The sequence below is a fragment of the Neodiprion pinetum genome, chromosome 6, assembly GCF_021155775.2.
Source record: "Neodiprion pinetum isolate iyNeoPine1 chromosome 6, iyNeoPine1.2, whole genome shotgun sequence".
Taxonomy (NCBI): domain Eukaryota; kingdom Metazoa; phylum Arthropoda; class Insecta; order Hymenoptera; family Diprionidae; genus Neodiprion; species Neodiprion pinetum.
Window position 1 is genome coordinate 17,100,887 of NC_060237.1, and position 25,586 is coordinate 17,126,472.

The window sequence follows — 25,586 nt, forward strand, 5'->3', positions numbered from 1 at the left end:
AGAGACGGAGGGTTGGGGGCGGGTTCTGCAAGGGTGGTAAGTGAGTGAGCGAGCGACTCCTTCGGTACGCCCCAACCGTCTCATCCCTTTTCCGAGACCCTTTCCACCCCCGCGTATACCTTCTACGTATAGCTGTGCACCAGCGCCTCCTTGCCGCCCGTTTCGCCAGCGCGACGGTAAGGTTACGAGCCAAGCCGCGTCCCCCGAGACCCCGCAAACCCCAGCTGGTACAAGATTGCACGCAGGGGTTCTCATCCGTGGTGCAGGTCTTTACATTATGCAAAAAAATATCCCCTAATTCCAGTGAAAATAAATGGTAAAATTACGTGCTGCTGGAGGTGTTTAAATTTTTTTTTTTTTTTGTGCACATACAGAGGAAACTAATAAAAATTTTGAGAATAGCCAATTCTATAATTGAAAAGTTCTACAAGTTGGATTCTATCTGCGGTGGCTCTACATTCAATTTATTCCACATTGCGACGGTTCTACATGACTCTATCCTGCAAGTGAGAAATTCTTGTGAGTTCGTTTCTACATGAGCACGTTAAATTCGGTTCTTCACGCGGCATTTCTACATCAGCAGAAACGAGAAGCGAGTCCGTAGGAACATATCTAACTTACTTATGTTGAACTACCGCATATAGAATCGAACTTGCAAAAGTTATCTCTCGTAGAACAGATTCATGTAAAATCGATCCTCTCCAAACCTCATGTAAAGCCACCGCATGTAGAAAGAAACTTGTTAAAACGAACTTGACATGCGCATGTGGATTTCTCGCATGTTCACATACATTGGAGATAGAATCGCAAAACGTAGAACTTTTCACTTGAAAAACTAACTTACGTAAAATTAGTACCACTTTAAAAATTTAGTGACAATAAACGTAGATGTATGTAATTCAATTTAAAGAAACTTTATAGTCCAGACAAATCAAAGCAAATTTGACCAATGAAAGATATATTTGTAACAGTAAAAGACTTTATTAACTCAAGACTAAATTTGTGGATAGTAAATAAACTACTCAACATGTTCATATACAACTGAAATTTAGTTGTTTCGAGCAAATCATCTTTCTGGGTCCGAAACGCTGTGAGATTAGATTTGTTTACAGGGGGATTCTACATTCTTCGGGTGACGGCAAAAGTGTTCAAGTCATTTCTCTCGTTCCTCGGTTCGTTTTTTCGTCAATTTTTACGTAGGTAAAATCTCTTAAATATGTATAAACTTTTCAAGTTAGCCTCGTAGAGAATTTTGAATAACTGTTCTAAGTGCCGATCATTTCTTAGGAATAGAAATTGAAAAATAATTAATTTTTATTGTACAGACTCCTAGTTAATGATTTAATGGTAACTGTGTCATAATTATCCAATTTTTAGCAATTCTTAATAGTCTTAGAAAATAAAATCATAAACAAGTGGGAAAAACGTTGTGCTCATTTGATTTTTTAAAAAATCATCGAGTTTTAAAAACTACCGCTAATATTTGTGGAACAGTATACAAAGTTCAAATTTTAAGACATGCTGTGTTTTCGTTCGTGTTTTCTTAACAATTTGGAACAAGGTATTCACAATTTCAAATTTCGAATGAAAAGTCGGATATGACGTATCACAAGTACATAAAATCGGCAGATTTGTATGAAAATTGATTCACGATGGATTTGTTTTGGGGAGGCTTTCTGATTACAAATGCAATGTTTACAACGTATTTTAACGCAAGTAAACATACGTCATATTTACGACGTATTTTTCGTGGTGGAAATAATATTTTCCAACTCTCTGAGAGTCTAGTTTCATGACAAAAAAATCGCATTATGTACTTTCACTGCATACTGACAGTTCGAAACTAATCTTCAACTGTAAGTCGATCCAATTGATCTACCCCAAGCTTTTCTAGGACAGAGAACAGTAAGCGGGAGTTTGAACACCCTTGATATTGAATGTACAACAGTTATCCGAATCATCTGCGTTTGGTTGAAATTTCTGAAACTTTTCACTCATCTCTAATTTTTTGAAAACTTTTACGGGCTCCAGAAATTTATCGCAAATTATTACATCAATTAGATTTAGAGGATGTTACCGTACCTACCTACATATATCCGAAAGTGGAAACAAGAATGTGATATTCAGCGAGGCTTAAAGACTGGGACAGAACTTCAAGCACTCACTGTAGCTCTGCGATTTTGAGAGAAAGAACGATTCGGATTGCAGTCAATTCTTAAAATCTTATCACCAAGTTTTTGCGGTGATTATGATTCGACCGATATGCAGAGACGGGATTGGTAATTTTAATTCATGGATCGTAGAAAAAATAGTGAATAACGAGCTACCCAATTGTAGGTACGTACAAGCCTATAAAGATACCAGAGACGTGAGAGCGACCCGTTTTTTTCTTTTTACTTGGTTTGATTTCTTTCACCGGAGCCCCAGGATTCTCTACCCTGGCATTCTCTGTCTCTCTCTTCGTCTCTTTCACTCTGAAAAGAGTCAGACTTTTATATACTCTATGTATGTACATAGGTTTGCGCGCTTTCAGAGCCCCGCGAGAGAGAAAACGACAGAAAGGAAATTTGCATTTTTAAATTAACTCGCTACTGTTTGCAGCTACCTCGAACCAGTGCCAGGGACGCGTTTTACCATTTTACCATTTTAGCATTTTGCAATTTTACAATTTCACAATTATTTTCTTCATCCTCCGGCCGTCTGACGCGATCCGCGAGGGCATTACGTTTACTCTCGCGATAATTTCAGCCAGTGCCGTTTCAAGTTTTTACATTTCCATTATCCGGAGTCCGCCGGCCGTATACAAGTAGGTCCCCTCTGTTTTCGGCTGAGGAAAAAACCTACTTCATCGTTATATATCATTGCGATCGCGACGCTGCGGTTAATTACCCCGCTTTTTAAACCGTTTTTTAAATCTGTTTTTATTCACACAGAGCTGCGTGTATTCATATGGGGAATTCTGTGTCAAATCTCGAGGTCATCGGCCTGACCCCGTCGAATTGTGATGCCCTATGGATTTTGGTTTTCTTTTTAGCTCAAAATACGAGCTCAAATTTTTTGAATTTTTATTTCATTTCTTCGGGGTTGCGCGATCTCAAAAATCATAAGATTGAGGAAAAATATGATGAGCGAGATTTTTCAAATTGACCACATTTTTTTACAGAATTCAGAGCTCAAAACTAAAATATTTTCGCCATAGTTCGAAACTGAGATAACAATTGGTATTTTTAACAAACCTTGTTTGAACGAAATGTAAAAAAAAAATATATCAACGAACTCGTGTAACCCCTAAAAAATGTGATGAAAATTTCAAAATCCTGAGGTCATATTTTGCGCAGAAAAAAAAATCAAAATTCATTGAACATAAAAACCCGACGCGGTCAGAGGCCAATGACTCCGTGATTCGGCTCAGAATGCCCCATGTACCAAATACATAGTCAGGATATTATTTCTTATTCTACAAGTACGTCAGTATTTCAGATTATATAGTTGAAATAATTTCTTACTACAGACACATGGAAAACGCAAACTCGTCCAAGTGACTAATTTATTTATTTCTGTATGCGAACAACGAGATCTTTTAGACTAGTGAAGAAATAAGTCGATTAATGGACCGTAATGTTGGATCTCTTCATTTCATTGCAATGTCAAGGGAAAATTTTTAGTGTAATTCCGAAGGCATAAATCCAAAGAATTTTTCGCTGTTATTTCTTCGCACGATCCGTACAACGCAGCTCTAGATTTTTTCTCTTTGACTGTGTAAGAACGGGACGAAAGCTTATAGATTATTTTGAAAATCGAAATTTATAGATTACGACGATACGATAAATAATACTGCAACCGGTGATAATAATCGAAAACCTGTATCTCGCATATATTTTCAATATAATAAACCTATTTCTTGATACAGAAATAAATACGATGTAGGAAATAAGAGAAGAAAAAAACAATATAAAATTCTTTACTGCCGTTTAAAGTCCCAAGTCGTGCGGTCAGATCCCATATAAAAAATACAATTTTACGATGCCGCGGTATTTGATTGCCATCTTAATTTTCGGGAATCACGTTACCAACAGACGATGCTAGATTTTTGGTAATCGGCAGATCGTTTCAGCTTATCTTGTTATACGAATAAACGCATTTAGTTAGGAATAATCACTTACGTCGCGTTTTACACCCGAGTCTTGCGCTTTTCTCTAAATTTCTTTTCATCTTTACCTCTATCAGCCCGGTAGCCAAACTGCGTCGCTACGTGTCACGATTGTTTCTTGCATCCGACTTCATCCTGATTACAGTGCGACCAAAATATGAAGGGCTTAACTGAATATCAGCGTGAAAAAACGCGCGGAGATGCAGACAGGTGAAAAAGGTACAACGAGACTGCGGCTCCAACTACCTTCGCCTGGTTTACTCGAGGCCAGAAGAGGTGTGAATTAAATAAAATACAGTGAAAAACGTATTGAAGAGAAAACAAATCTAAGCTAAGTGAAGTTAAGAAATAAATTACGCAGGGAGTAATGGAGCAGATAAAAAAATAAAGCGATCGTACTTTGTGCAATTTATTTTTTGCTGTTTTATTGGAAATTCAAATTTCTTGTGAATACGATTAAAACTTGTTTGCAGTGAGCTGTATGTACCTATTTCGAAGGTATCGATTGGTATATTTATTCATTAGATATTTTAGTAATAATATTTTATGCATACAATTGTTCACGCGAATTGTTAAAATTTAAGTATACTTATTAGTTACAGAAATTATCGTGATATAACGATACCAGAATCAAAAGATAAATTACAAAAATCTATTTTTCTTTGTCTTTTAAACTAGAATAAACTTACGAGAAATAAAAATAAAGTCAACAACATCCTATAGCTTAGGTAATTTTTTTTTTTTTTTTTTTACACTTATTGATGCATTATTCACAGATGTCATTATTATAGTCGTAAGAGTTGTTATTTTCCCCGGGGCGAAGGAGCGAAGCGTTGGTTTAATTCATTGTTGAGTTTTTCGAGTCTGCAACCGTGTTTTGAGTCCGGAAGATTTTCCCCTCGCTCTCCCAAACGAGATTAGGTACTTCATATCAGGGGGCGATGCTCAGTGCGACTATTCCTACTTCGGTTGTACTGTAATTCATAGTTTTGTGTCTTTTAAAATTCCAACACCTGCACGCGATTGAGGCAATCGCTTAACATATTATTCAAGATGTAATCTGGCCATCTTTTTGCACACAATGAAAGCTCATATTTTCAAACCTGCTAACACCCCGTCGTTCTTCAACACCGATCTAAGTTCTCATCCATCTCGCACCAACCATTTTTTTGTCACAATATTCAGAGATCTCTGGGTTTAAAATAGTGAATTAAATTTCAACTTTTACTGTTTAGCTTGTGCTCGGACTTTTTCGCGATGAATTGTGAAAAAAAAGTAAAGCTTCAAATTGAAATCAACGAAATTAGGTATTAATTTTGTACGTCAAAGGGGATACGTGATTGTATTTTCAATTCGTACTGTAGGTTAAACCGTAAGTCGTACTCAAAATGACGTAAATACTTTTTAGTCGAGATTTATTTGGCGCTGAAAATACGATAAAATACCCGATCGTGCTCGATAAAATCTGGCGTGATTGAAAATGCAATTTCCGAAAAACTTTTGAAATCTTGTAAAATTTACCGTCTATAAATCTCGTCTGGTAATCGAGCTGAACCAGTTGTAATATAGAATCAAACAGAAGTAGTTTAACGATCTAAAAAATATTTCAACAGTTACGAAAATTATTTCCCACAATTTAATAAGTACACAGAAGTATCGACAAGAATTTAAGTGGCGTTTGCAGCTTCAAGTGAAAATGGGTTTGCATATGTCGGATGGCCTCCGGTTTCGATAACTCCCGGTAAAGCTGATCACTTTCCGAGAAAGTCAGGCTGAAGCACGAGTCGGTGTAGAATAATGATTATAAAATACGAAGCCATAATTATAGAGCGGCGGTATATATACCGTCGAGCATTTACGGCCGGCTCATTAAATTACGAACTAATTACCAACGGAAAATTATTTAAAAGTTTAGTCGCTCGTAAACCAGACGTCGTAAAAGTCAGGATACTTGGTTCCAGCATTTTATAGGCTCCTACCGGGTCTCCTATCACCGGCGGGTATCTGTGCCACCGACCGCCGTGTTCACATCACCTTCCCTTCTCTCTTACTTTCTCTTTTTATTTCTCATCTCCTTTTTCCTCTTCTTATCTCTCTCCTTCCATTCCACCCCATTTCATGCCCGTGTCCGTCTATTTATTATTACGACAGCGACGTGGTTAGCATTGACGGTTACGCGAGCGTAAGGCTTAAAGTGCAATTCGGTAAGAACGGAGGTTCTGACTTTAAATATATATGTATATGGGAAAAGTGCCCGATGCTCCGCACGGACGTAACAACTTATGATAGCGCTTGCGATATCTGCAAAATTCATCCAAGTACCTGGATCACGGAAATTGCGTGATAGCTATGCCTGTTATATTTTGCCGAGTAAAATTGAAACCATCTTCCGTTTCGTTGCGGTGAAAAGAGACTAATGAAAGAATTTAAAATTGCCTCTTGCTTCAGACATTTATTCGGTGTTTGTTTGAGCTTATTGTTTTTACCGTGGTTGCACGCAGCCGACATGTCGCAAATATGAACGTGGAAAGTATCATTGGAATTAGCCATCTTCCGAGCACGGCAAGAATTTTTCATTTCAAAATCAATTATCCTCATTTCAGGTCTAATCGTATTCATTGAAACAATAATCAAAAAGTACGAGAGAGCATTCTTTCAGAAAAAAAAAAAAAAAAAAAAAAAACTATCTCCAACGTTTCAATCGTACAACAAAACAGGCGGTTGCGGAATTTCAGTACTAAGAACGGTTTATTGACTTGAGATAGGATGTGAAAAGTGAAGAAATTTCAAATCGTTGCTGAAAAAAACATGACCAAGTTCCGCAGGATTGAGGCTTAATACCGCGATTCCTCCGTCCTACAACGTTTAAATTTCGCGTGACTTGTGTAATAACACATCCTCATGCCTACGCGTGTGACACGATTGCTGCAAACAGTACGGAGGCGAGATGGAAAAAATGAGTTGTAAAAACCGCAAGAGAAACGGTATGAAAAACATTGAGGATAAAAAGAAGTAAACTACAGCGAAACGTGTAATAGGTTTCGTGTACAATCTCGTAATCGGGATATTTATTGTATTGGCCACATTTAGCAAAGCGCGCACGCAAATGCCACGCCAGGCCATATAATATAACGATGCGATGTCATGCCGGGAGCTAAACTACTTGACTAAATAGAGACGGATGATAAACCGAGTGAAGTTTTGAGAAACAGCTCTGGCGCAGGATAGCGCCGTACAGCAGTCGTGCCACGGCTAGACGGGGAGCGAGGTGAGGGTGGTTGAAAGCTGGTGAACACGACAGACGTGAGTTGGCTCAGTTTAGAATCGTCGAGGAAGATAAGGGGCCGCGAGAAACCGGAGGGAACGTTTCAATTAGTAATTAAAACGTGCCTAGTCGCCCCGCTTGCCGCCGCCACCGCCGCCATCTTGTAAATTAATTAATGCGTCCCTAACGAGATCAGAGGTGTCGGTCGGTAAGGCAGGGTGGAAGAGCGAGAGAGCGAGGGATGGAGGGAGAGAGAGGCTCACGGATGCTGCGGGAATAAGGGAGACTCCAGAGTTCAGCGAGACCCTTCTATGCTTGGTAGCGGAGGCGAGTGTCGAGATGCCAAGGGTGACGGGTGAATTAGTCCATTCCTATGAGGGTTGCCGTCCAGGGCAGAGTGGAGGGAGGTCTGCCGACCACGCGGAAAGCCCTGCCACTTCCATGTAGTAGCTGTACATGGTTATATACACCGACCTTATACCTCCCTCCCTCTCTCTCTCTCTCTCTCTTCCGCTCTCCTTTTCAACCCTTTCGCCCTGCTCCCGGCAGCCGCCTATCTGGCTCACAATATAACGCAGGACTATAATTAAAATAAATTACGTCTTTGGCCGCGCAAGTCTTTTGTCACTTATATACATAGATATTATACGCGTATATGAGAAAGGTATAATCTTTATTGCTGCTAATGTTAAAAATATTTGTCGTATTACGCTGGGGGAGGGGGGGAATTTGAGCATGCATAAATGTCCATATGGCATGTTGAAATATTTTTCCTTATTTTGACGAAGTGTTTTTGACAGTGATGTTTGTGATTTTCTACAATCTTATGCATGAACGGTAACTTCATCGTAAAATCTCTAATGTACGTTATCGCATTGTAAAGTGCAGTATTAGACCTGTACATGAGTTGTTGCTTGGTACAATAAATAATCATTAGAGTTCGCCGGGTGTTAGATGCTCTCGTGACATAAGATCTCTGTCAAAGAAATATTCTAAATCAATCCTGATTTTATTTGACAGATAAACCGATATATATGTATTGGACTGTATCTAAACAATCAATCCTTTTTATATTAAAAATTCAAGTGGAAAAAATTGTTTCAAATGATGAAAAAAAGGTGCCGTCCAAGTTTCAATTCTTAATATTAATATTTAGAGGTGCATCAGCGCGATTTTCTATTTCTCATTTAAATAACATGGGTTTTTTTGTTTAATTTGGAATTTTATAACTCGTCAATGCATTACTGTACTGATAAGACCACAACGTATTTTTGTAGGGAATTGAATGCTCTACAAAAAAGGTCTGTTTTCATTTGATGATAAATCTATTCTTTCAAAACGTATTGAAGGTCCTTAAATACCTTTTGACGTTAAATAACTTTTGAAAAAGTAGATTTAACGTAAAATGATAACAGACCTTTTTTGTAAAGCGTTCAATTCCCTACAAGCATACGCTCTGATATTATAAGTACACTAATGCGTTGACAAGTTATAAAATTACAGTTTGAAAAAAAATTTCACATGTTATTCAAACGGGAAATAGAAAATCGCGATGATTTTTAAATATTAATACTAACAATAAGAGCTAAGACTTGGACAGTATTTTTTTTTTCGTTATTTGGAACAATATTTTCGACTTGAATTTTGAAAATAAGTAGTCGTTTTTTTTATAGAGTTTTGTGTGTGTGTCATTTTTTATTTTTTATTTTTTTATTAAAAAAACGTAATTTGAATCAACAGACGTGGTCAGAACTATTCAATTTGTATGATGAGGTGCAACTACACGATTTTGCATTGACAACACATTTTTTGTATATATTTGATTGCCGTATTTGCTCAATTAACCATTTTTTCTGATCGAAGAAGTATACATTATATTTGTAAATAAATTTTTAATCAGTACATTTTAATCGATAATAAAAAATGAGTGTACTGATTAGATTTCGCTGTTTTCTCTCTGTTATTCGTACCCGTTTTCAACAGTTGGATAGAAGTGAAAAAAGAAACTTTTAAATGATATTGAAAATAGTCAATTAAATTGAATTAAACATTATTTTTGGAAATCAGCCACTGCTTCTTTGAAATTAATATAAATAAATAAACACAACCAAATACATATACGAGCTACCGATTCTTCGAGTCATTGCCGTAAAACGAAATCCTGTACATTTTTTTTTTCCTCCTCCATACCATATTTCTTTTCTTTCGCTCTCCAATTATTTCTACTTGGTGAAATAAAAGGGTCGCAGGTAAAAGCGGCGGAGTAATTAATGTTCGGGCACACGTCGCGAGAGAAGGTTGCAAAATTTCTTACGTCTCGACAAATATAAAGAAAGATTTTCCCGCCGTTATTAGCGAGTGTATATGACGATATTATTTGGCTTTGCAATTGAATTCGTGAGACTATATTCCATGTTACACGAAAGGGGTGAAAGAAAAGATACACATGAACAATACAGAATTATACATAAAATTAACTTCCATTTGAATTTCAGTCCATTATATCGAAAGATATAAACAACTTCTTTATTCTTTCACTATCTGAGTATTCGTTTTATCAATTTACTTTGGTATCTACCACATACTGAATGCATATATCTTCGTTGATTCGTCCCTAACCAACCGGAAACTCGATGTTCAATTACCATCTATGTACTCCCCCGTCTGAGAAACAATGTAAAAAACGAAACGAGAGAAACGGTAAAAAGCACGAAACCTATAGAAAAAACGGGGATTTTTTTTAACTCTGTACAAAAACACGCATCGCTATTTCTACTACAGTTAGTTATTTTTCAGCACACAGTCTCCACCCATCGCGCGTTCGTATTTTCAGGTAAAAATTCAATTTCAATATAATACCGATGGCTACAAATAACGATTTTGTCATCGTTTGTTTTCGCTGCAACTTGTACAGTTCCAACTTTTTTGTTTCAATTATTATTTCCAACTCTTTTGACTTTGTTTCCTTTCTGATTCTCGTGTTCATATACTTCATTTGTCTTTAAAATTGTCTCCCTTGAAATGAAAGCTCTTTACTTTACGATCTTGTTATAACGCTGGTGATTACCACATTTCATTCGGGTTTAAAATGAGATACTTAACGTACCGGCGATCCCAGCGGACCTACGAATAAAGAATATCCGTAGTAAATAGGAGAAAATTTCTTATTCATTGTCAGTACCGACATTGTCCGGTTTAAATAAAATTACCTTTCTCTAGAAAATAAAAAAATTTAAAAAAGGAACAAAATTTAGATGCTTCGGACGACGAAAATTTCAAATATTTTTCGCGAAAGTAATTACGCAGCAAGAAAAAAAAATTTACCTTCATTTTTATGATCTTCAGAGTTCTTTGAAAGCCTCCTTAAATTATTGCGCGTGCCGAAAACTGGGTAAAAAATCACATCATCAGAGTTTAACGCATCCGTTGCGCTCAATTTCACAAGAAAAAAGCTAAATGTCTCATCTCAGATTCAAACGCCACACTACCAAAGATGGAAAAATTTACAAACCATCTACGGTTACGAACGGGGTTGGCTATATGTATAGATAGATATATGGGGTGGAGACGGGTTCATTCATGTTTTATTTCCACAAACGGATCCCCCAGGAGCTGAGCTTTTGTCGAGCAGTCTGCGCCTCGTCCCAAGGCACTTTTCTTTTGAGGCGTTTCATTCTCGAGTCTCCTCTGACACAAACACACACACGCACACAGACGCACACGGATCCTTTTTCTCCTACCGCTAACCGCGAAATGGGATAGAAAATTCTAACCCTCCATCTCTTTGGTTTTTTTTTCTTTCTTATTTCTTTCTTTCTTTCATTCTCTGAACATGGATTTTCCTGCCCGCGAAACGATGCTCGCCTGTTAAGTAGCTTGGCCTGTATGTGTATGGAACGTTTCATGTCAGCTTGAGTTGTCTCTACCCACGACATCTTAGATTTTCCCTTGCAATTGACGAGCTGTAGAGTATATCTTAAACAGTAAACAGGTAAAAACTGTCAGTTTTTCACCCTACAACTGCAGGTTGTCAATATTTTGTTCAGTAATTTCGTGTATTATTCTTTTTTGCCAACTCTGTGCACTAAAAAAATAGCGTTTCGTATGAAAAAATTCTGTCGTCAAAAGACCTGCATAATCACCGGTGTAGAAGCTGATTTAAGAGCACAAAACACGTTTGAATTACACCTGTGGTAGATGCATTGACTTTTTGAAATACTGCACCGTGTACCGACTACAGACAGGCAGATAAAAATGGTTTAAATTCAGATTCTCTGTAGCGAAACTATATTGCACAGAATTATACATACGCCCCCTACATATCATACGTCGGTATTGCGTGTACAGAATTAACTGAAAAGTTTTTGCTGTGGGTTAGAATTTTTTTGCAACTCCCGTGTTCAAATACGCATAATAATATACCCACGCGCATACCGTGTACGTTAAAACACACATATACATATTTTTACGCCGTTTAATAATTCAAACTTTACGTTAGCGGTGCCGCTGTATCCCTCCATCCTTTCTCGAATCTCTTTTGATGGAAATTTCATTACATGTCTAGGCTGATGCATTAAATGTAGTTTCCCAATTAATGTAACATAATTGAACTGTAAAACTTTGTCCTTAGACCGTACTAAAGGGCTTTTGTATTCGAAGATTGTGACATAAACAAAATTTCCAGAAAGTGCTCTCGTGAGGAGACGGAAACAAAGAAAGAGACACTCTGGTTTGGATCGTCAAAATGAATAGTTTTGATTTACTGAGAACATTATTACCATTGCATTTTTCATTTGATCTATTATTGTATAAATCAATAAACACTATATTTTTACATCAAAAACTATTATTGGTACAGTGATGTTGTATACAGTGAGCGTGGTTCAGATGCATCGTGTAAATTGCTGTTCGAAACTACATTCACAACTCGGATTTGTAGTAATACAATTTTCCGAAGGATACCCAATCGGCAATAAGATAATATTTCATTAGTAAGTAGGATTTGAAAAATCGAAGAGTGTTCAAAAAATTGTACGTCTTTGAATAACGAGTGTGAAGAACGCAAGCTCTTATTCACGATTACTTTCAACGAGAACGATATTCAAGACTTGGCAGTATCTTTGAAATTTTTTTAGACGAGTTTCAGGTATGATTATAAATTAGATGAAGATATATCGTAGCTATAGAACGTTAATTTCAATTCCCTGTAGTATAACACAACGCGAACTCGCTGAGGTTGAATTCGAGTGAGCGTTAGAGTGGAGCGTGAAAAAAATCCGTGCTATACGCGACGTGTGTATTTAATTTGATCGAAGGATTCACGTAGCGGCATGAGGGATATATACCGTGACAGGTTCAGAGAACCGAAGACCGAAATGCGCATGCGCCTAGTCGGTCGCCTATTCGCTGTTTCGACAGGCTGGCCAACTCTGTCTGGTTAGAACCCGGTGTGAACTGTCGATACGTGTAAGCATTTCGAGGTTATGTTGACTCGAGTGCAGACACGTCACATCTCGACTACCTCAAATTCGCAACGGGACATAACGGCGGGATGCCGGAAAATTTTGGTGACTATCGTCTGGCCGCAACTGAGTTGGTCAACCTGAGAAGCAGACGAGAAACTCGGCGCTACGACGAGTTGAATCTACCAATGGTGAAGCCCATGATTTGGCGCATGCGCATTTTGGTGTTTCATTTCCTAAGAGTGTCACTGCAAGAACACGGATATTCTTTTCACCGATTCACTTTGTTTCGACGTCATTACGCAGTCGTTGTTCATTCGCCGTTCTCCGACGCCGCTTCATCTACCAGAGAGATATTGAAGCGCCGTTGTCGTCGCGTCGTCGTCGTCGTCGTCGTTCTTTGTACGTAGCGCGGAATTCACCGGGGCATTATAGACACGAAGCCGGCGTATGTGCACAGCTACACATACGCTCGCAGGACGTTTTGCGTCCGTATAAATTCCGTACAGACACGAGGCGTCGAGCCGAGCCCCGTGTGGTCGTTAACCGCGTTAGCGTCGGTTTAAAAGGCTTTTAATAAACGGATTTAACGCGCCGCGCAGCGCAACGAGGAATTGCAAAAGGGTATTTCACATTAGCCCCTTTTACATTTGTCGTCTCTACCGCTTCACACCCACCCAGAGTCTCTAATTGTAAATCTGATTCTTTTGGCCCTGCTACGGCTAAAGATGTTATTTCTGCAAATGTTGCAGTTGCAAATTGCTATGTTTTACGAGCAATTTACGCATTTATAATATAAAGTTCATATTTATACTTCGTATACTTAAATTAATCAATCCTGTGGAATATACTTTAACATTTAAAAAATATGTGTATAATATAAAAAAAAAAAATGAAAGTTTTACTTGCGTTTACGCTTTACGTCACAAAATTATCAAGCTAAACGATAACAAGACGTGTCAATACAAATTCTGTACCATTCAAAGAAAATATCCTATTGCACACGTGCCAATTCCGAATGATGCCGATCGAATTGATCATTACACTAAATTGTAATCAGTTCAAATGAAATGTTCGAGAATCCGAACGATCCAAATTGTCGAAAACCGTACAATTTTAATTTTCCACTGCGTAGTGAAAAATTTATCGTAATAAAACCTACCGCAGAAGTATAGCAGTTTTAGGACAGAATGGAAAAATGGCGAGACCGACCACTATACTAATAGTAACGTATTCGCTAAAAGTTTTGTAAAAGTTGTTGAGAAAATCGAAACAAATTCAACATGAATTAAAATTCAAACAGAAATTTTAGCGGATTTACTGACATACATACATTTGGTTTTATCATTGTTCCACTCAATCCTTAAGCGAACAGGATAGATTGGTATTATTGGGACGTGCGATAGAAGATAAGGACACAACTGAGGATGGCTGGCCATGCCCTTGCCGAAACGTTTTGGTTTTTATAAATAAAAGTTTGTCTACACTGACCTTCGCATCCAATAATACCAATCTAGCCTGTTCGCTACAAAGAAAAGGTCAACAACATTCTTTCAAATTCAATCCTTAAGGTACCATATTTTTACCGTAGTGTCTTACACGATTAATTTTTTACCGTGGTAAGTGACTAAATTTTTTCAATCTACGCGAAGAAATTCAAAAACACCTTCCCAATCTGAGAAGGCCAGGTATCCACTCAAATTTCCCGAACGTTGAAGGATGAAATCACTAATTGCTACATACCGGATGGGCTGAGTGCCGGTGGCGAGCAGGGCTAACACTCGCAATCAATCACTGGATAATTTATTAAAATGGTATTTCAGGCGGGTTAGGAAAGGAATTTATCGAATTGTCTCAAAATAATCATTGAACAAGTCAGAGCTGCCATGCCATAGCTGCCATAGCTGCCACACGCACGAGCGGGTTGTTGTTGTTCTTGTCTTTTTCCAGCAGTTATATTGTGTTAAAATAAGCACGCACATTATCCGCCCCAATCGCACGTGCCGAGTGCTCTTTTACTCACACAATTTTACCACGGTGTTTTCGAGACTATAGTAATCTAATCTGGTAACATGATCTGTGGGGTATACTTACATGCCTTTCCTCGGCTGGATTCAGGCCTGAAACAAACAAGAAATATCCTACGGTTAAACGTGTTTGTGGAACAATTCGCGATAGTTTGGAAATACTTGACAGCATATTAAGAATTTTTATTCTACGTGGAGTACTCTGTACCCTGATACGCGATTGTCCCGAATGGGAGATAAACGCAAGAAAGAATCTGGTGGTAGATTCGTGACTACTACTCGGCGTTCCGGAGTAAATCTGAGTAATCGGTTTTGGCAACTCGTTATGTGTGTGACGTAATTCAATTTCACAAAAATTGATCCCTGCGAGAGCTAAGACTGGATCGTTTCATTTATAAAGCGACGGTATATTTTCTGCCGTTGTACGATTTTGCAGTCCAGGAGAACCGTATCGAAGAGTAGCTTGATCTATCTCTGAAAGAATGCCTGTATATACCTGCTTTCGCAGCAACTCCGTACAACAAAAGAAGAAAATGGCTTTCGCGATGGGGCAGAAAACCGTTTATCCAGTGTCTGATAAGCCTGAGAGCTGCGGAGTTGAACGAAGCATCTATACCGCAAAAGAGAGTTCCTGCGGACGCGCTTGTTCAAGGTATTTAATTATAAAGTTGCTGATAATGCCGCGGAATATGGAAAAACAGAGAAGTGATGAGGGAGGAGAGAAAAAGAGGAAGAGAGAGAGAGAATCTGGCCTTCGGTACGCGCGGATGCCCTCCCTAAAGCAGCGGTGAATCGTGCTTAGGGTGCGAACATGAGGGTGAGAAAGAGAGAGGCGAGGTGAAGTGAGAGTCGAGAGTGGGTGGAAGGCGTAGAGGGAGTACGAAGAAGAGAGACGGATAGACAGAGTCAGAAGCACCCTTGTGTTGAGGAGATTTCGAGAGCTCTTCGCCGTGCCTCTTCGGCACCCTTAAAACTTTGTCAGCGTTACTCAACACCGTAGTGTGAAGAATAACGGTCCGGGTCAGATCAGGATGGCATATACGATCGGCAGCAGTCACTACAAGCCTAAAATGATCTAATCTTTTCTTCGTATTCGTTCAAAAGTTTCAGGTTGATTTCACCCATGTGTATAGACAGTACGTGTACGTGTCGACATTTTAGTGATAAGCAAAGCGAGAAGACACAAACGACGACCCAAAGGGTGATTTTGTAGATAAGACGTAAGAGTTCCACTTCTGGATGGCGGTATCCGTCTTTGGAACTCTCCAGCACCACAAAGCAATGTTAAGTACATAATTAGATTAGAAATTACGTCGCACGGTTCCAACGAATTTCAGGAGGTTGAGAAGTTTTTTAATTTCGTGATAATCACAACCATATCGAAATGGTTATTGGACTTTCGACCGTTTCACAAAATTTTGTAGACAAACGTATACGAAATTGTGAAAAGCATGAATGGACATTCTCTTACTGAACTAGCTATTGGATGGAAGAACGAGGATGATGCAGAAGTCTACGAATAACCTTTTGGAAATCACAACATCCGAAAACTGGGGTAATAAATACAGTCCAGACGCGATAACTGCAAGACTCTACATGATCACACACAGTCAATTAATGGAATATGCTGACCATGCCCAGAAGTAAGTACTGATTGGAATAAGAAAAGACTCAACGTTTCATGGGGTTGAAGTCGGCAACGTTGATGTAACGATGCATTTTTGTGAAAAATAGTTATCTCGAAGTTTAGGATTGTCTAAATTTCATCAAGAATCGTAAAGAAAAAGATACGTATCGTTTTAAAACTCAAGTCCATCAAAGTCATTTAATAATGATGAAATAGTGATATTTGTTAGAGTATTTCGTTGCGTTAACGTTACTAACTTCAACCCCGTAAACTTTCCCGCCTGATAGGTGATTTTTAAATGTACACTATTAACCTTGTAGCATGTCGTAAAGTGTAATACCATAGAGACAAGGCAAATTGCGGATTTTACTATCCGCGAGAGATTAAATAAATTGCCTACGACGTACCTCCGTTGGGTTTTAGGTCGTCGGGTTGTCCTCGGTGATGCTCTGGCTTAGCAAGCATTGAGAGTGGATGAGGAGCGCTTCCACCGGGCGCCGAACCAGCCCCAGGAGGTAGACCAAGGCCAAGAAGTGCCGCCGACGCGGAGGTCGGCACGGGAAGACCGGCTGTTGGGCCGAGTCCAGGAAGACTGGGTAACCCCGGGTGAGGTCCCATCGTAGCACCAGGAGGTAACTGCTGAGCGTGCATCTGTTGCAATAGTCTTGGGAGGTCTGGCCTCTGTTGCTGGAACAGAAATTTCGAACGTCTCAAAGATTTGTCCTTCCGACTACGAGCAATCGTCATCGCTCCAGCAACTAAAAATTCTTCTATTTCCACTGGGAGTCATTTTTCGTTACTCACACTTTTGAAATATGTGCGTTTGTGCCCTTGTACTAAATCTGTATGTTTTTGCGGTTCGAATTCCACTGCATAAATTGTTTAATCGATTTGGACAGGTTAGATTTAAAGAAATCGATGATTCAATGAAAATATAGAACAGACTAGTTGAAAAAGTAGCTACAAAATTCTTTACGTTCAAACTGTCGAAAACTTAATAAAGAACTTTTCGAAAACTACTCCAATCTCACAGAGAGATATTTGACATTTCGGAAATAAAACATCGTGTGAAGTTGGCGCCCCGTATTGCTAGACTATTTTTTCACTCTGCACAAAACCTATTGGAAACTTTGAGGAACTATTCTGAAAGTGGTAGGAATTGGAAGCCCATACTTTACAAACGGTGTCGTGCGCGATGCAGAGGCTGTATGTAAATAAGTCCAGCGTACGGATGTGGTGTTACAATGAGACTAGATGCGCTCTAACGGCTAATCTAACAATAAGTAACGTATTATTGTGCCCGTTACGATGTTATATAGAAGCGAATTCTCCTCTCGCGTGGCGTGATACGATTGTGAGGTCCATTAAGTGAACCGTAAAGCGTGTAACTATGTTTTAACAATGCTCTGCGGGAAGTGGGCAGTTGAGGTACCGAGAGGTAAGCTAAAGAAGAGACGGAGACGCGAGAGGTGGCCCGATCGGTTGAGAGGGTGGGTAGTCCGTGAAGCAGTTTGCCAAGATAATTAAATGGGTTAACGATATAATAATCCCACGCCAACCGGGAGAACTTCTCCTCACGGACTTGGAGAACAGCAGAGGCGACCTCGGGTATAATAGCGGGAGCTCGAATAAAAGTTGCGTGATGAAGGAAAATAGGTGACTGAAGGAACTGGAAGTATTTTGCAGCTTTCCGAAAATTCAACATTTTCATCGAACAAAGCGGTGGATGGAAATTTTTTTTTCCGACCTTCAAGGCGCATGTATAACTCAAGTCACACCACATCTTTGCATAAATACGGAACATACGTAACCTATAACATAAATGCAAAGTGTTGAGAGCCACAAGTTCACTGGCCAGAGTATGAAATTCGTCACACATTTTGATATTTTGAAAAATCGCGTGGTTGGTTGAAAACGTCACCAAGGGTCACGACCACTCCGCTCCATTGGGTCCTGCGGCAACCCCTGCAATTCAGTCCAACCCTCTCCAGTTTGGGGTATGAGAGACGACTCGCGGGGTAGAATCCTGCTAAAGATTTACCGCACGTAACAGCGGCGAGGATCCAAAGTTCCCCATCCCGCATCCCAGGAATGCTGATTAGTTGCTCTCGCGCAGTATAACTCGGGAGTACGACGTAGGTATAGTAGTATTCTATATAGGATCTGCCCATCCACCATTTCCTCCCCCAACCACTGCGTATTCCCCTCGACGAAGACGGGGATAAGACCCAAGGCTGGGGAGCTTAATAGGGAGGAAATTGAGTGCTTGAGCAATATTGGGGAGGATTCAGGATTCGCGGATTGGGGGACGCCTATCTCTCCTCTTCTACGACTGCTTTCGCATTCTGGTTACGTACGACGATCCTGTCTCGAGACGTTCTTGACAAGTATGCGTTTGTGTTTCTGTGACTATGTCGGTGTGTTAATACGAGTGTGCAGTGGTTCCCTCGCATTTATACTTTCGATATTGAAAAAATACGAATCATAATTGTATCCCAGTTCTAGCGGTAAGCAAGTAATCTTAGGAAACTGGAAGCGTGATACTTTAACTTTGAAAAATTATTCAAAACTTAATCATGCTTTGCCTGTTTTGAACAAGTTTATGAATTCCCTAAAATATGACATTAACCTGACGATGTTGCTTTTAAATTTTTTCAACTACGGGGGAAACTCTTGGGGTTGTGTGACTTTACAAGTCCATCGTTAAAGGCCAATAGCGTAAAACAAATGCACGATACTAGTGGGCGCGTGTTCAGTGTACATATAGGAATGCCAGCGCCATATATTTGGGGTTTTAACGTAACTGAATACAATATTACCATGGCATGCATGTAGATAACAATTGACATCAAGTTTTTTCTTTTGATTTTGAAGATACAGTACGGGACTTATAACACAGTGAAGATATACAATGTTTAACTAAAAAATCATTTTCACCAAAAACCTTTTGTTTCCGGATTGTTATTATCGATGAAACTTGTCAGCAATCGAAATGGTACAATAAAACATTTAAAAAGATTTATTTTTTTTAAACGTTTTAAAAAACATTTAAAAAGGTTTATTAAACTGGTTTGTAATGTAGGAAGTAATACTTTAAAACTTGTTTTCGGGTGTACAATCAACCGAAATCGAGTAAACAATAACCTTTTCTTGTGCACCGCCGAGGTGCCGTCGCATCAATTATTTGAACTACTATCAAAGCCTATACAATCACTGGTGCGACTAGGATAAGAATACAGTTAGCGCCATTTTAGTGTACACGCGATGCTAGACACAGTATATCTGAAAACATTTTTATTTCACGGAACAGTAAGTCCAGGAAACATATTCCCGTAATTAGCGGTAATTGGCGATTGTGGACAGCTAGGAGAAGCCATGATCATGCATGCGGAGAGCACCCACAATCATTCACGGGTAGAGACATCTGTCAGGCGTTTGCCAACCAACGATCATGGCTATTCTCTGTCGTTGACAATCGCCAATTACCACTAATTACAGGAATGCAATTCTTGACATCATTTTTATGTTGTTATGACCAGTGATGCGTAAACTATGATAATAATGGACAAAATAAGTCACAGGGCGGACACTTCACTATCGTGCCCAAGAAAAAGATTCTTCATTACTTCGTTCAATTCGCCGTACAAGTCCATAACTATTATTTATACATTATCAAATGAATTCATTTTGTATCGCAGTTTCTGTGTTATCCACAAAAAAAAAAAAAACTGTACCGCGGCCGGTAAAGTCTGGCCACAGAATTTCATTTCATTATTCCAGGTCTTTGGACTACTGTGTTAAATAAAGTAGTAAGATAGAATTTCTTTTCACCGTACAACAATTTCGATTCTGTAGCATCGTGCTATGATATATTGATCGTAAGTTGTACAGTTGCTTCAATTTTTTACTATATTACCGACAGAGCAAGCAAGTTGTAAATTTCAATCGATTTCTATTCGCGCACCACTTAATTAGTTGTGAACTATTGAATGCTAAAGGAAAATTTATTTTGTCACTCCTAAATCCGAGAATGGCATCTGTTCAAGGTATAAAAAAACCTCAAGTAAAATCGAATTATCCGAGATTTTTTTCTATAAAACGAAGACAACAACATGTACTAAGTACTCACCCCGATGATGGCGTTCAACTCCGTCATAGTAACTTGTTTCGCCCTCTCAACGGCGGTGGCTACTTGCTGTTGATGTTCTTGCGAGAGAAATGGTAGGATCTGCGCGATTATGGCGTTTAACCTTTTCGCTATTTCCGTCTGAAATAACAAAATGAATTATGTATTTTTTCAAATCAGAAGGGAGCACGATTTCATTTCACCGGAAAAGTCTCAGTGAAGGCGGCAATTTGAACGGTATGATCAGCATTATTTTTGCAAACGCCTGACTGACTGAGGATTTTTTCTTTGATAAACTTTTTTTCGATACAGATAATTAGGATTCGACATTTTGCGTATATACTTTCAATTGTCAGTGTTTAAATTCGGGTGGAAGGTTTGATAATCGGTATACGTAGTTGGAACCTATGTGGCAAAACAATTACATAACTAAAACCTTTCGAAACGGAGAAAGACGGACACTTGGCACGCGAACAAGAATAATCTTCAGAATTTTAAAATTTATTGACAAAACATCGCCGAGGTAGGTGCAGCGTCCCTTTTCTTCCCTTCCACAAAATCTACTGCTTAATTTTTTGCGCTGGATTAATGAAAACCTAGCACCAAGGCCTGGAGTCAAGGGGTGCTTTTATTAGTACCAGTGCACGGAAAGAGAATTAACGTAGTGCAAAACGCGAAAGGGCTAACGATGAAAAAGAAATAAGAAAGTGAGAAGGATTGAGGAAGAAGGGAGTTCTTTTCCACCCCTATACCTATATTCAAGTCTGGTTAGAATGCGTACGTCTGAGGAAAATGAAATAAATGATGGAAGTAAAAATAGCGCAGAGCACCCTGCCTAAATGAAAATGGTTGGTACGTGCTAATTGAAATATCGCAGGCACTAAAATTCTCGGCAAGATTCTCCCCCTCTCGACTGAGCGGGTAGGTAGGTATATAGCGGTAAGAGCGTGGAGGGCTTCTGGGTAGGAGGGTCGAGGGGTTGTTGTTTTAATTACTCGTCGCCCCCTGAGTGGCAGTCATTAAGCCACTAATTATAATGTACGCGAAAATGAGGCAACCTATCCCCACGACCGTTGTAGAGCGACGAAGAAGGACTCGCGAAACGCCGCGTATAACGCTAAAGGACGAGGGCGCCGAGGGCGTCTGGGGCCTCCTGGCGGAGGATGAGGATCCCCAGGAGATGGAGGCGGAGGCGGAGACTTGGGGACGTAATTGCGTTGCCGAGAAGTTTTCCCCAATCCCCGGGTAACTGGTGAGAGGCACCCGCCTCCCCATCCAAGAAAATAATGAATAAGGCAACCTTCTGAATCTCGCGACTTGAAACAAATCGAGTTTCAAATCGAACGCAGAAGGGTGCTGCTGCCGGCTGCCGCTGGTGTCGACGTTGCAGAATTCAATTTACAACGTATCAAAACCCGCCACAGTTCACGTACCAACTTCATCCTTTTCATCTCCATAAGAAGAGGAAAGCGAACAATTCGTATAACGTCTTTTCACATTGTGCGGATGAGACGAGAGGCGGCGTTTATAACGGTCTAGCCAGATGTGTCGAGACTGACAAAATTCAAAGAAGTGGAAGTATACACATGAATGTTCGAGACCATGAGGGTTTCAAACATAAGTAATATCCAATAAGCGTTTTCGCATTCTTTTTTTAACAGACCAAAATACACTGACACCCAAGAAAAGTTATTGCCCTGATGAAAAATAATTTTTCCAACTTAATTAAGTGAAAAACGCAACCATTATCTCCACAATTCAAGCGAAATCGGAAATCTCGTAAGTACGTTTAGTCATTAAGAAACGGAATGACGAACTGGTTTGCCCATCAAACCGCGAAGCTTGACGAACGGTTAAATAACTCTGAAAGACGTTGCACCTGCAACGCAACCAATGATCCACAATAATTCTTCGAAACTCGTCCGAGCTACAGCGTTTATACATATCTGACATACACGTAACCAGTGATTTGTTATCCAGCTGATAGAAAATCACTCCCCTATATACTGTCGTCGTCATAAGCATCTGTGGGTTAATGGATTCGATGGCTGAATAATCCAAGCACACTGCCTTCGGAGATCCCAGCTTTCCTAAAGTATCAAATCTGAGGTAAAGAATCAACCATTTCACGAGTTTTTTCGATTCACTTTCCATTAACTTCAGGATGACAAACTGCAAGATTGCGACCAAGTATGTCTGTAGGTACAAAGCTACGTTATACATTCACGAAGTGTCGAGTCAAATTCGAACTCAAACCACGAAGTGACAGATCCAGTACTTGTACTGGTAGGAGATCCAAGCAGGTATTATATATCTTAGACATTGTAGAGGACAACCGCATGGAAATTAGCACTAAAAGATGATGCGCGCCGACAAGCGCACTCTACCGTGGATACAAATATCCCACGCCTGTACCGCAGTGTGTGCGCACACACAGACAGACAGATAGACAGACAGACATCTACTATCAAGCGGATATCACAGGCGTCAGCGCTCCGTCGCGGCAAGAACACACCGAAGTGTACACGATGAAATACCCGGGGGACAGCCAGAGCTGTCGAGTAACTATGGGAGACGGTATATTTGCAGTGAAAAGAGAGTCGGAGATACTGACAGATGTAGCGGGTTTCGCATTCTACCGCCAGCGGAGCCGAGGACGAGGATGAGAATTATGCACCGGGTACAAAGCTGGCGTCGCGACGGCGCGGTTTACGCGGATGTTATTGAGCCCTTGTATAATTAATCCAAGTGTTATGGAGGATGGTGAATCACATTGGTGCGGCGTCGGTGAGCCGTTTCGCTTGCTAACCGCGTGCTTCGCATCCGTGCACACAGGGTCAGTCGGCGTCTTCCTGGGGTCGGCGATAATGGCGATGATGATAAGCAGGCCTCGCAATCAATTCGAAGTCGGTTGGGTTTGAGTGGACTACTCGAGCCCGGGTCGAACACTACTACCTTCTAGTGCTGCCATTACTAGCGTTGTGCTCGCGGACAGCCTGCAGGGTTGGATATAAGTGGTCCTTGAGGACCGAGGCGAAGGGAGGGAAGTGGGCCGATGGAGAAGCGAGCTGACAGGCGGCGAAAGATCGGGCTGTTTGGATGTTTGAGTCGCGGAGTGCCGCGTCAGCACTCCGATCTCACTTCGAGTGAGGACTTCCACTCCCCCAGATTCTAGAACCGAGACCCCGTCGCCGACGTCACCACCGCCTCTTCACCACTGATAGCTATATCTCTACGTATTTATGTATGCACGTACACACGAAACTCGTGTCCTATTGACGTCAAGTACGTTCGTATTATATTTTGTACATTGTGAGAACTCGCTTATCGAGTGAAAAGTGTTTACTAGTATGAATATAGATTATAGATTCAATGTGGCGACTTAGGATGGTAATATAACTGGGGTAGAGCATCGCCTAGTCACGATACGTCCCAGATTTCGATTATTGCTGAAGTGCTGCCCTCACGCGACAGGGTGGATTGCAGGGCACTGGCTCCTGGTTTACGTCATGGTTACACCTATAGGCCAAGCAACTGGACTCTTTGTATATCCTTGAGTATACGTTCCCGTGGTGTCAAGTGTCCCGAATATTTATACTAGGAGCCCCGTCACTTGCAATATATAGGACACTAAGAGGCAATAAGAGGAGGATGTTTGGAAAGTATTAATTTGATACGATTTCGGGAATGACGAGAAGGTATACTGTCCTTGAAAAATAGGTCGCTTTAGAGGTTTCCAATGGCTGCATACGCTCAACTTGGGTTGAAAATCCGTCAACCACCCTTGAATAAACAGAAGCCATGTGGACTCTAAATTGGGGGTGAGTTAGTCCAGGTACTTTCCTTTCGAACCGACCAGAAGAGTAGGCTTTGAGGAACCTTTGAGGAAAATAGTTTTAGAGTGACTGAGGGGTAAATCTAATTCCCCCAGTTCTCCGTTACCGTATATCTAACATTAACTTCAAACCTCGTCTACCCTGTAAGATTAGACCGATTTAACTTGATTTTCTTGGTAATATCGCTGTTGTCAGAACTGAGTGAAACTTTGTCATTATAACCGCATCAACATAAAGATTGTTCGACGTTGTGTTTCAGCATTTATAACTGTGATGAGCAAACATCGATTGCACTAAAAGTTAAGTTTCCGGAATAATCCCAATTACCGGTACATCGCATTCATTTCTTTACTTGGATCTTTCTCCTTTTGCAGCAAATTTAAATTCACTAATTCGTCGCAAGATTTTAAGCTCGTGTGTTACATTTCCAACGTTTATCATGTCTTATGCAAACATCTGGCGTCACTTAGGCATGTAATTTGTTCGTCGATAAACTCTTCCTCTGATCCAAAGACGTGCACCTAAAGGTTCTGATCCGGAATTCAATCCCGTGTAAGAAAGTGAAAAGAAAAGAATTTCTAGACAATCTCTGAAGCCCGGTCTGTAGCGTGGTTCGCGGAGTCGTATCTTGTTCTCTGGTTTAGGGGATTCGGGAGGCTTGAGCAAAACGAAAATCACAGGAGAGAAAAGAGGCTCCAGGGTCTCTATTTCTTTAGGTGGCGTCGGAAAGCCTCTGCAACGCGTTTAAAGGACGCAAAAGCGTCACCGATAAAGCTTTGTGAAACGAGATATCAAAGAGGCTCGTTCGCTCATTCGCTCGCTCGGTTCCCTCTCGATCGTTCAGCTCTACGGTAGTAGTATCCCTTACCGCCCCACAAATTTCCCTGGGGATGTTCCCCTCTTCTCGCAAGGCTCATCCGTCTCAGCACGAAACAAATAATTCTTCCATCCCGATCCCTCCTCGGGCGCAGAGCCAGCAGCAGCATCTCCCCTTCATCCATCCCGTCCCATTTCATCCGATCCCGTCTCACCCCATCCCTGCATTTGCTCTGGGCAAGTCATCGCCACTGGAGGATACTAAGCGCGTGCAGCC

General features: G+C 40.2%; 1 protein-coding gene across 5 annotated transcripts in view; it reads right to left on the reverse strand.

The window, feature by feature from the left end:
• Positions 1-25,586, reverse strand: part of LOC124221456 (protein groucho-like) — a 133,180-nt gene that overhangs the window by 11,236 nt on the left and 96,358 nt on the right. For 4 of the 5 annotated variants that reach the window (XM_046631511.2, XM_046631508.2, XM_046631506.2 and 1 more), the window contains 3 exons: positions 20,661-20,798; positions 16,939-17,218; positions 14,972-14,997 (listed from right to left, as the gene is read on the reverse strand). In XM_046631511.2, the coding sequence (XP_046487467.1) occupies positions 14,972-14,997; positions 16,939-17,218; positions 20,661-20,798 (444 nt within the window). The remainder of the gene's footprint in view (positions 1-14,971; positions 14,998-16,938; positions 17,219-20,660; positions 20,799-25,586) is intronic. The other variant, XM_046631510.2, reaches the window with a different exon arrangement.